The following is a 12,540-nucleotide window of genomic DNA, read 5'->3' as shown; positions in this document are numbered from 1 at the left end:
TTAAGAATTTAAAAAAAGATCATTTTGCATGTCAGGCAGTTGGAACAGGCTCCTCTCCCCAGCCTCAGCACACCAGACAACATCACCTCAGTAACATGTCGTCATATTTACCCTGTGTTGTCCAGTTTGCCTGTTTCAGGTTAATGAGTGTTACTTTACTGTGTATCTGTGCTCAGATCATCAACAGTGCAACAATTCGTAGAGGAATCATCCCTGAAGCTTCAGAGCTAGAGAGTTCATTTGAAATTTGTGAACAGTTTTTATTCCTCAAAACTACATAGATTGCATTGGTTTATACTTTTTTGGTGCTTGCTTTTTCCCATCTGCAAATCCAAGTTAGAAAAAAAATGTTTGTTTTTAAATGACACTGACATTTCCAAACTGTTCATTAATGGACAAAAACTATAAACTACTGCAGTGCAAATGAAAAAATAATTTATTATAATTATCAATGAAATAATAATTTCTAAAATAACAAATGTCCTAACATTCAAGGAAAAAAAAAGCCAAGTAAAAATACAGATGTTTCTTAAATTTAAAAAAATCATTTTGCTGTTCATATTCAGGCTTCCTCTCCTACAATCCAGTTTCATCTTTTTTCCCAAAAAAGGGAAGAAGAAGACTGCACAAAATGCATATTCTATACCAGTATTTTCATCAGAAACTCTGTCATGATGAGGAGAGAGAAGTGATAAGGGAAAGATAATATATTAGCAGAGCTGAAAAGATTTCATACAAACCAGCCACATTAATCATTCCGTACTACCTTGGAGAAGAAAACTAAATTTGTTATTTTAAAATAGAAATGTGTCTTTAGAATTCAGAGTCTAGGGTAGAACTCCCAAGCACCATAGTTCATTCTCTTCCATTGTTTTTGTAATTTTGGACAGAGCAAACTGTTTATCTGTTAAAAGAAACAATGAAACAAACAAAAGAGAAACAAAAATTATGATACTTTTCTAGGAGAAATGTGCAACTAAGTTTATTAAATTATTTTGAAACCATTTAATCGTATGATGAAAAAGAACCTTCTAAGTACCTGGACTGATAAGTATGGTTTTAAACCAAAAAACGCCCCCTTTTTGCAGCCCCTTAGAATTTATACTATGACTAAACACAGCTGAAATTAGTGCCCTTGAAAATATGAAAATGAGAACTATATAGAACATTAAACATGGCTTTTAGCATTATCAGACTTAAAAACTCCCATGAAAACAGTAAATCTCTTGCTCTCCTCAACATTCCCCGCCAATATTTTTGCTGTGACCTTCTGCAAGGGAATACATCTGGAACATATCAGTGTGTTTGAATAGATCCCTCTGGGATAATCCCCACTTCAAAGTAGTGGTGGGGGAGCCTTTTCTGGTGCTCTGTTGCATTCAGGATCTCCCATGGGTCCTTTCTGATTTCATGCTGCCTGACAGACATTTTATTTTTACAACGGGTGGTTACAACAGGTGGCTTAGTTATTGTCTTCTCCATTGTCATATTCTCCTGTTTTAATGTATAGAACATCTAAATCTGGCTGTGGGGAGCAACTGGAAAACCTGTCAAAACAAACATCAATTCAGTGTATGATTTTGCTATTTCAGAATGCAGCCTCTAAAATCAGCCCATTCCTAAATGTCAGACCAGGAGCCCAGTTTTCTCAGAGTGGTAATTTTTATGCATCCCATATGAAAAACATAACAGAATGAAGAGAAACAAGACCATCAATTTTCTATCCGTGCTTAACATAATTAGCAAAATTCCTTCTTCAAAAGGGATCTGTGAAACTTTCTGTTTTGAAAGTGGAAAGCATTAAATAATTTACAGAAATAACATTCCACTGTAGAAAGCTTAGCAAGATCTGCATAATCTGCGTTTAATAAAATCTAACTATTAGAAGCTTGACAAACATTTTTTTCTACTTACTATCTTTTTTTTTTTTCTCAGAAATAAAATTTCAATGAATGTAAACAAAAATCTGCTCTAGAAAGTAGAACTGAGATGAAAAAATATGAAGCATCATTTCCATTTTACTGATGAGAAAGATCATCTACAATGACACGGTCTATTTTCTACTACAGATTCCTTTCAAATCAGGAAGGAAATTTTTCCTGAAAGGTCAGGTATATTGAGCATACACTTTTTCTCCCATTGGCTCCCATCAACTTTCTGACAAAGATGCCCAGAACTGTTGGCCATGCTCCTCCCAGTGCTGGTCTGTCACTGTCAAAGGTGCTCTTTAACCTGTTCTGTGTTCCTGCCTGTAGCTTTTAAGCATCAGCGATGAGGGCTGTCCTGTTTGCTAGATTGTGATGCTGAAGACAGACATAGAAAAGTTTTTGTTTACAGCATCTTCGTTTTCTGAGATGCAGGTTGGAGGCACAGAGGGTATGAGTTTTTCCCATACCTGTTTTTTTCCACCTAATAGAATCAGTCAAAATCCATTCCCACTATTTCAAATCAGATAATTTTCTCACCCTACTTAAGAGAAAAAATTCCCTTATGTGTGTCAGTACTAGTGTGGTTTCCTGTTTTCTCAGTTAGTGGTCTGCATGCCATGTATGTCTCATTCCCCTCAGCATTTTGGTATTGCATAGTATTCCAGTTTATTGTGCAGTTTTCCACTCTGTAAATATTTTAAACATGAGATTCATGGTTTACTCTGTCAATGAAATACAGAAAGCAATCACTTTTGGTTTATCAGTAATCTTTAGGATACAATTGTCCTTTAAAAATATCTTGGTTTTCTCTGGTGACTATTTGGTATTTGCAAGTGAACCAAAAAAAAAAAAAAAAAACAAACCAAAAAAAAAACCAAAACAAAAACCCAAAAAACCAAAAAACAAAACAAAACAAAAAAAAAACCAAAAAAACCAACCAAAAACAAAAACACCCCAACAAATATAATTTTTTTAAAATACTAGATTTCAAAATGGACATAAGCTTAATGTAGAATTGGATTGAGTTCACTCTGCTGAAATGGGACAGGCTTAACCAGAACAGTTCCCAGGAACTCTATTAAAGCACCAGGAATTGTAATAACAGCCCATTCTAAATTTAACTGGTTCTTTATTTTAAAAGAAGTGCTGCCTATTATCTTATGATTTTGAATTCTGAAATGCAGTCTTTTCTTTGATATTTCCAATTGCTTTAGCCCTGCCTGTTTAATTTGTTCCCTCCACATCTTCTCTGCAGTTGATAACAACATTGGGTATCACACATCTGTTCTGTGCCACATCTCCCTCTGGCACTGGAGAAGAAATCTTAATCCCTGTTTCCTGCTGTCATCTCTCATCCTAAAGAGGCAGATCAGTAACAAAGGAGCTGCAGTTCTCATAAAACTGCCCAAATATTAAAATGGTTTAATCTTCTACTAGGGAAAGCCAGAGAGTCTCACCACATGCCTTACTTTCTACTGCACTTTGATCCTTTGTGTAAGCTACAAATATTTAGCATTTCAGATCTGCCATATTTGAATACACACACAAAAAAATCCATTATCTCCTTCAAAATGGTGCAGACAGTAAAGGATAGATATTTTATTATGTTTGTACTTAATTGTAGATTTCTCTTTTGTCTTTTATTTAGAATCTCATGTAACAGTGTCAAGGTAAGAAAACACTTTTTGTTTCTTTCTCAGGCCCCAGAGCAAGTGTCTCCATGAATATTAGCACTGAGATGTGTTTTATACAAAGTGATTCCTGCTCTAGTTGATCCTGTATGAGCTGGGTGAACTACTATTTATGTCTCCCAAAGCCCCATGGAAAGACACTGATTTTTGATCTGTATAAACAAAATCAGTGAGGGGTGAGGAGTGCTGTAGAGGAGGGTGTATACAAAGGGCTGTGTGAAGCCTGATCAGAGAACTGGGTGTCTAACAGAAGATGGAGTAATGGAGCTTTAGGGAAAGAAAACAACAAATGGGACAAAGGTAGAGTAATAATTTTCCTAGCCTACTCTCCCAGCTTTTGACAGCCAATGATTTATGGACTTCTTGAGCAAGTAGTTTCCTCAGGAGCACCTTGCTTATTAACCATTCACACACCCTTTAATAATTTGTTTTAATAATCTATTTTTGACTTCCAGACACATCCCTTAAAAATTACAGGGTATGAAAAAAAATTGTTTGTTTTAAACATCCTATTTAAAATACTTTATTTGGGCAGTCTTGTGTTATGAGAAACAGTGAATTGTTCCTGATTTACCTACTCCCCTCTTTCTGTCCGTCCTGCAACCACTCAGAGTTTAGTTTGGAGATCAGGCATAAGAATGATGGGTCCAATTCCAGCAGCTTGGAGGTTGAGGAGGTGTTTTGTTTGTTTGTTTTCCCCCCGGTGATAATAAATACTATGTGGCCGTATTTTAAATAGCAACAATGGCAGATGAAGATCGTCTCCTAAAATTTAACATAATTTCTTTACCAGTTACCCCTCCTTAGCTTTGCACTTGAAATGTGTTTTCTCACCACACTGTCATTTCCAGCTATGCCTTTAAGCTTTTACTTTTTTTTTAGTTTTAAGGACAGGAGTCCACACTTCTTGGTGTTAATACAGAGCCTCAGGAGCTTACCTGCAGAGCTGCCATTCCTTTTCACTTGCTCCCAGAGACTGACAGGCATCCCAAATGGAACTCATTTCCTCCTTTTCCTGAGGATGAGGAGAGGTGGCAGGTTCTAAACACAGTTCGGCTTTGTAGCTGCAAGGAGAAAGTTGCTATGGCTGTCTCTTTTTACGAGGCATTTATCTATGGGCACATACTTTAGTCACAGTCTTTAATGAAGGGAGAAACAGGGATAGGGAGAAGACCTGGCTAAACCTGTACTGATTTGAACACTTCACTTTCTCTTTGTTTTCTTTCATCTCCATCTACTGGCCAGAACCAGCTTTAGCTGCAGCACAGAACAGCTGAAATACAACCACTGCATCCACATGCTTCTTTGCACTAACTGACAAAAATTGGCAGTTTTGGGGGGCTTGAAGTTTCTTTTGGTTTGTTTGTTTTCCAGGGATACCAACTCTCTAAACAGACAAAACTTCACAGTAAAACATGTCTCTTGGACTTTTATTCATAGGTATTTAAAAATGGTGATGTTGCACAATTCAGTTCAAGTAATATAGGCAAAGTTAGCTTTCCTGGTTCAATATCCTGTGTTACATTATTTCTCACTGATCTGAATCCAAAATATGAGTTTTATTCCAAACCTTGTTTTTGGTTGAAAGATTAGCATGGGGTTTTAAGACAGTATATTAATTGAATATTAACACTTTTGATTAATTTACAGCAAATCTTATCACCACCAGACACAAAATAGCCCTGTGCAGTTATTAAGGAACAGCATTTTGTTAACATATTACACATATGTTACACATATGTTAACAACATAGCACATATTACATGAAAAATTGTACTTCAGATATATTTAAAATAAAACCTTCTGTTGCTTCATAGGAAAAAAAGCAGCCATACATTTAGTGCAGAAATAGTAAGTTGAAGAAATATCCCCTTTCTTTTTTGCTTGTAACCCACCATCAGAAGACACTGGCCTTCTGCAGTAGGTAGCAAGCAGTGGCAATGGTGTTGGCAAAATGAGAGACAAGTAACAACCTGCAGGGCAAAACTGACTGAAGTTAAACTTGTAATTCTCATCAGTCACCATTAAGTTGGGAATACTTCACTATATACTCCTGGGTAGTGGTCCCTTGAGGAAATTCTGCCAACATGTACCCTTCCCACTCTTCTGGAAGAAAATTCCATTCCATCAATGAGCATGGCCTATCTGGTGCCTCAAGGGAGCTTTGAGCCTCTTCTCCTAGCAAGAACACACACAAAAACCCCACCAAACAAACAAACCTCCACAAAACCCCAAACAAACAAAAAATCAAAAACCACAAAAAAAAAAAAAAAAAAAAAAAAAAAAAAAACAAAACCATCACCAAAACCAAAACCCAACCAAACAACCAAAAAAAATAAACCCTGAAAAACCCAAAAAATCTCCTTAAGTGAAATTCCACTACATGTACCTGTCTGCATCTAGTGTTACATCAACACAAGTTATTCTTAAGCCTAGTGTGCCAACACTAAACCCAAAAGGCATTCTGATTTCATGGTTTAGCAGCCACAAAAATTCCTTGCACCCAAACTGAGGTCATGGGCAGCCTTTGGAGTGATAAAGCAAAATCTTGTACCTCCTAGGTCCTACCTTTCCTTCCCAAAAAAGCACAGCAAGATTATCACTGCTCTGAACTGGAATGATAGGAAATTATCTGTAGCAGAGGTTGTAGAAATGGTCTCCCCACAGCAGAAACTGCAATTCCTTATCTCCAAACCAAAGAAATGAATTTCACACTAACTCCAGACTTGCAGGATGTCCTAGTTTCAGCTAGGGCAGTGTAAATTTCTTCTCGGTAGCTGTTACAGTGCTGTGTTTTGGATTTGGAATGAGAATGTTGTTGATAACACACTGATGTTTTGGTTTTTGTCAAGTTGTGTTTATCCTAAGTCAAGGTCTTTTCCCCCCTCTTTGTCCCATGCTCTGCCAATGAAGAGGTACACAAAAGAAACTGGGAGGGACCGTAGCTAGGACAGGTGATCCAAACTAACCAAAGGGATATCCCACACCACAGAATGCCATGCCCAGTGTATTATATGGAAGGGTGGCTGATCTGGGTTTGGGAAGGTGGGTCTGGAATCACTCAGCAGGTGGTGAGCAATTGCACTGAGCATCATTTGTTTGCTCATCAGGAGGAGATATCCCAGGCTGCCACTCCCATGCTGATTTCCTAAATAGACTCAAAAGAGCTGAGAGGTGATGTGGCTTCTCTACCATGTAATTAGAGAGTCAATTCAGTGAGCACTATCTGTGAACCTGTGACAAATGTAAAGACCAAACATTTAGGTCTAGTTGGCTGTCAAGAAAAAGATACTACTTTTGAAAAGCAAATACTGATACACAAAAGTGGTCAAAAACTCAAGAGACAGACCCAGATTTCTACTGGAATAACTGTACTGTGGCTGACGTTAGCATTTAGCATTCAAAGAAAGGAAACACAGCTTCCATGTTCTGAGGAGGCCTCCATTCCTCCTTACAGCATCAGAGAAGATGCTGTTCAATGTTCCTGAACAAATCTCATGACTTTTATTCAGTTATTGAGCCCATACCTCCAAGTATCAACAGAGGTTAAGTTTTCCTGACAGATGTTCTTCCTTGAAGCAACACAAACATCTTCATGATAACCAAGAAGGGGAAGGACCTGTACTAACTAGACAGACACTTAGATCCTGTTTATTGCTTCTTGGAAGACAACAAATGGATCTCTTAGAATTTAAGGTACCATTGAGCCCTATAAAAGAAAGTAGTATTGTCTAAGGTAGCAAAGGAAGAGCAAACCAAATGATTGAATAGCAAAGGCTAAGGCTCCTCCACAAAGATGGCCAACAAAATACTTAGAAGTTGAGATAACATGCGGTGGCAAGTACTTGACTTTTATATTACTTTTAATAGCACCCTCATTGTATTTTGAAGACTCAGTGTATGTGTGTACCCCTACAGATATCACTAAGGCAAAAACAAAGCTCCAGTTCAAGAGCCTGAGGCAGCTGCATAGCCAATACAGACAAGCATACACAGAGGCAATAGGAAATTCACCTTCCTTCAATCTTTATTTCATCAAAAATTCCATCTGTGCAACACGTCTTACTCTCATGCATGTACTCCATACATGAGACTGACAGATCTAGATGTGTAGAGAACAGACAACATTTGGCATAACAACAACTGTTCTATGCTGGGGAATACCAGCCCTTGCACTCAGCAACACTTTGAAGTCTCTGCAAGGAAAAAGCAATGACAGAATGCCTCAGCAGTACACAAAGCCCATGTTGCAAGAAGGAAGGCTACAAGTCACTTTCTTACACAGATTTTGCACAGGATTCTCTGGGGGATCTTGTAGACAAAGCCAGGTAAAGGAGACTCTATATTCATCTGCAGCATTATCTGTCATGAGCAACCCAGAACTGCAAACACAAAGCAAATAGCTTCACCTTCAGAACAGTAAGAATGGGTGATGGAAACCCATTTACATGGGAACTCACCCACACTTCAGGGAGATGAGCTACTTTTCAAACCAGTGGTAATGCTAGTTACCATCATTCGCTTATTAAACAGGCTAATGGAACTCCAGTACTGGAACACTTGCATGGTGTTCTCTAGTTGTGCTTTGTCACTGAATGCAACTTAGAGCACTTTTGCATGGATGTCTAGGGTGGATTTGGTACCTCTTTGTTCAGGCAAAGTGGAACACTGCTATTGCTTGCAGTGCTCTTTACGCTACATCTCTCAACCCACACAATAGCTGAGCAGTTTGTTAAAGCAAGATTTGAGTTATACCCATATACCATCTGAGGAAAAATGGTTGAATCAAAACTACCTTTCCCGTATCAGTACTACAATTTTAGATTACTTTGGCGCCTTCATAAAGATGACACTTCATTTTTAGATTGCTGCAGATAAAGTTACTGTTCTACTACTTTCTTTGGGCAACAGTCCTTAAGTGCAATGAAGAATAGGAACGATTGACTGCTTAAAAATTCTGTATTAAGGATCCAGAAAAGCCAAGATTATTGATCAAGACAACTTTTAAATAAGTAGAAAGGGAGCATTGTTTTTAAAGCTTGTGCAAATTGAGAAAATGCCACAGAAGCTTTTGGATTAACCCTGACAAGTTTAGTGTGGACAGGTAAGAATAGATCTCCAGTTGGGATGTGGAACCAAGCTACCTGTCAGGCTGACAGTGATTCACTCAGTGCCCTTTGCTTTGATAAAAAAATTAACAAGGTAAAAGCAACTGCATAAAGTTGCTCTATGCTGGCTCTGCCACACAGAGCAACCCCATCTCCTGGTTCTATATGTTCTCAGTTACTTCCTTTCAGTGACTGAAAGGAAGGCAAGAGGATTACAGCTGGTCCATTAGGAGAGCAATTCAAATGCTGCTTATGTTACAGAGAGCCAAAGCTGACACTGTTTCTGGGAAATGCCAAATGTGCTACAATTCTCACCACATAGTCCAAAGAAAGGGGAAAAAATTCTAAGATTTAAGAAAAAGTACAAAAAGTCTGCTGCAGAGAAAAATTTACATGTTTTAGACTGTGGAGAAATTGAAATAACAAATACCTAAAAAACCAAACCCCACAAAGAAGATGATGGATAGAGTATAGCAAAATTGTTAATGTTAGGACCAGTGCTTGAGCTAACTGACATGACTTACTAGTTCTCTCACAGTACTGGTATCTAATCCTTAGCATTCATCTTCCAGATGCATGAATGCTTGAATTTCTGTAAATAAGAGATTACCAATACTGAACAAAATGAAAATTGGAACAGTACTTTGTTGCACTGTTTCAGCTGCCTCTAAACAAACTACATTGTCAAGTTCTATGGTTAAGGCAGTTTGTCTCACAAACGTTTTGGTTTGGGCTGGTTTTGGGACAACTCATTTGCTATTTTCTTTTCTGAAACACTTTCAAAGGCAAAACTAAGTTTATTCTTTAGTATGAGAGGCATTTATTACATGTAAAATTCTACCTTTTCTTCTTATAAAGGAAGAAAACTTACACCCTCCTTGTGAAAAAATCTGTTCCAAGAGACAATTGGGATCAACTTGAAGAACACTTCAGCAAGAACTTAAGTTTTTAAAGATCAATGCATGTATTAACAGCTTTGAAGTAACAGAGTGGAAAAACGTCACTCACCTTTGTTAGAAATCAGATACTCTGTGCCTATGTTTGCTGGTAGATGACGTATTGCTCTCAAAGTACCAGAAAGACCTGAGGTTTTTTTGATTCTTTCAGGTCAGGCTGTCAAATGCATGATTGTTTTAAACGAAACACAGGCTACTACAACAGGTTTGCTGCCTACCAGATCACGTTGCACATTTGCAGCTGGAACAACACTACATTTTATAAGTTAAGAAATGCAATTGCATCTGAACATGAAAAACATTTTAAAGTCAAGATTTGTATATTTACTGTCACACAAGGAATGCCATTAAGTTTCCATTCTACACACTCAGGTGAAAAATTTGTTAAAAAGTCAAGAAACAAAAAAGCATAAAATCTGTAATAGGCAACAATATACAAAGTTTCAAATATAAAATCGTGACTTGTATAGCTTGTTATTTTCATGTTTTCACAAGAGTAAATTAAAAGAACCACACATCACTGAACTTCTACACAAGCTTCTTGTGTTTCAATGTCATTTATTGAGGAGTGAATGAGATACTGTCAGACATGCCAAAGAGACTTCACATTCAAGGGCTGGAAGCTGAACAGCTTTCCTCATTGAGTCACTGTACAAGTTGTTTTTGGGAATCGAAAGTGCGATCAATGAGGTCTTCATGCTCGATGTGTGTCTTCAGTTTTCAATCTTTTGATCTACTACCTTGTTGGGCAGAAGGACACTTTCTACCCTACAAAGACTCACACTCCAATTAATACAATTAACACTAGATGTAGAGAAACGTTTATCTGTTATAACGTACATCTACTGCTGAAGGTCTTATGTCTAATGAGAAAATTCAACTTGTTTCCCTTTCACCATCGTATGGATGGCTGATACCGTTAGAAAAATACTCTTCAGTGCTACTGTAGGGTTTACAGGAAACTTCTTTCATGTTGTGGGATAGAAACCGATTTAAACACCGTTCTGAAAGAATGCTTCTTCTGGCTGCCACTGCCTGTAGGTTGCAGAAGAATGACCTACACGCACTACAGTTCTGGTTTTACTCAGAAAAGAAACAAAAGAAACCTAAACAATAGGGTAAACGTTTATTTGGAGTTAGTTTTCTTGCAGATGATAATTAAGGCCCTTCAAGCAGAGTTCAGGAGCTCCTGTATGGCTGCCTGTTGATCTGCATTGAGCTGTGATATGCATTCTGTCCACAGTCCTCCGGATGTCTAGAAAAAAAATGAGAAATCACCTTTATGCAGGCTGAAAGTGTCCAAGGCACATCCTAAACTTTGCTATGTTTACAAAGCTCAACATTCACTCAGCTTATTCCTGTAATATACACGCCAAAGATACCAAAATCTTCAGTGATACACAGTGCTACACAGGTTCAACTTGAGATGCTTCAAAAGGCTGAACAGCAGCAGAGTAATTGATTTGGAACTCCTGGGAACTCTGTAACAACTGTGTGGCTTGACAAATGACATCCGTGTGTTAACCACAGCCTAAGCCATTTGCTCGTTTTGCACTGAAGTTTAAAGATCAATGCTCAGGCAAAACTGAACCATGCCTCTTCTACATGAGTGTTTTGAGCACTGGTGCAGCAGTAACATACTCAGAGCTTCAAGGTGAGCACTGGGATTACAGCATGATGTGCTACATGTTGGTGTGCAAAATTCTGCTGCCAACACAGGGCGTGGCCCTCCAGTGAAAGGAAAGGTCAATTACTTCCCAGAGAGAACTGCACAGCATCTGTCCGGGTAAACGTAAATCCTTCATCTGTGCTACCACAGCGCTCAGCCAAGACATTAGCTTTTAGAGTCACCACCAGTTAGGACTGTTCTGATGGCACCAGAAAGAGCTGAATATTAATCAAGATTGAGGAAAAAGTATTTATTCACTTATCAATAGAAACTGGAAGCAATTGGCACCCTGCTTTCTTTAGGACAATGACAGGGACAAAAATTCCACGTGACTGAGTTTAGATTTGCTTTTGCAATAACAGTATAATTTAAGTGAATTTTTTAAAAAAGTTTATATTTAGTATATTTTACATTCAGTTCAATTATAATGCCCTTTTCTCAAAATTTAAAAAGTTAAAAAAAATATAAAAATGGATTCAAAAAATTCAAACCCAAATGCTCTCAAATGTGGGTTTGTGGGTTTAGTTTTAAATACCATTAGGCATTTTAGACTCTGTGTAGGATGAAATATTGCAGAATTAAATGTACTCTTTCAGCATTTCTGATGCACATTTAAATTGATACTTTACACTGAAATATTTCTGGCTTGACAATACCTAAACAAAGACGTTTATATTCGGTTCCAATAATGACATGTTGCTCATGTCAGACACTGACAGTGAAACAATTTACTGAGATAATTAAAAAAAAAAAGTCTCCTGGAATCTGGGAAGCAAGAGCTTGATAGCAACTATACAACCTTTAAAATTCCTATCATAGTATAAAACTCTTACAGTCAGTAAGAGTATAAAAGTCTTATAGCTTAACTAAAGTCAAAATACTATGTGTGAAGAGGAATAGGATTGGTAATACTGTGCTAAAACTGTATTTTTTAAAAGACATTATTTTTAAGGTTTTTTTTTCCTCCTTGATCTGAAGGTAAATCATTCAGCCAATGCTGAAGGTCTTGTCTCATGTTAATGCTCCTGTCAATCCTGGCCAAAACCAGACATTGCTGTCCACAATTAATCTACACATGTATGTGCCACAGTATTATTAAAAAATTAAACCTTGATGCTTTGAGATAAAGTGAACAAATGGGTTAGGTAAACCTAATACAATACCTAATACAAAGGGTCCATTCCCAGA

The 12,540-nt window shown here is 37.5% G+C and overlaps 1 protein-coding gene across 1 annotated transcript in view; it reads right to left on the bottom strand.

Moving 5' to 3' along the window:
• Window positions 1–10,221: 10,221 nt before the first annotated feature.
• IPO5 (importin 5) overlaps window positions 10,222–12,540 on the bottom strand; it is a 42,827-nt gene continuing 40,508 nt past the window's right edge. The window contains exon 26 of the mRNA XM_066313462.1: window positions 10,222–10,938. Coding sequence (XP_066169559.1) covers window positions 10,852–10,938 — 87 coding nt within the window. The 3' untranslated portion in view covers window positions 10,222–10,851. The remainder of the gene's footprint in view (window positions 10,939–12,540) is intronic.

The sequence above is a fragment of the Sylvia atricapilla genome, chromosome 2, assembly GCF_009819655.1.
Source record: "Sylvia atricapilla isolate bSylAtr1 chromosome 2, bSylAtr1.pri, whole genome shotgun sequence".
NCBI lineage: Eukaryota > Metazoa > Chordata > Aves > Passeriformes > Sylviidae > Sylvia > Sylvia atricapilla.
The sequence above is the reverse complement of the archived record's forward strand: the minus strand, read 5'-3'. Positions and strand labels throughout refer to the sequence as shown.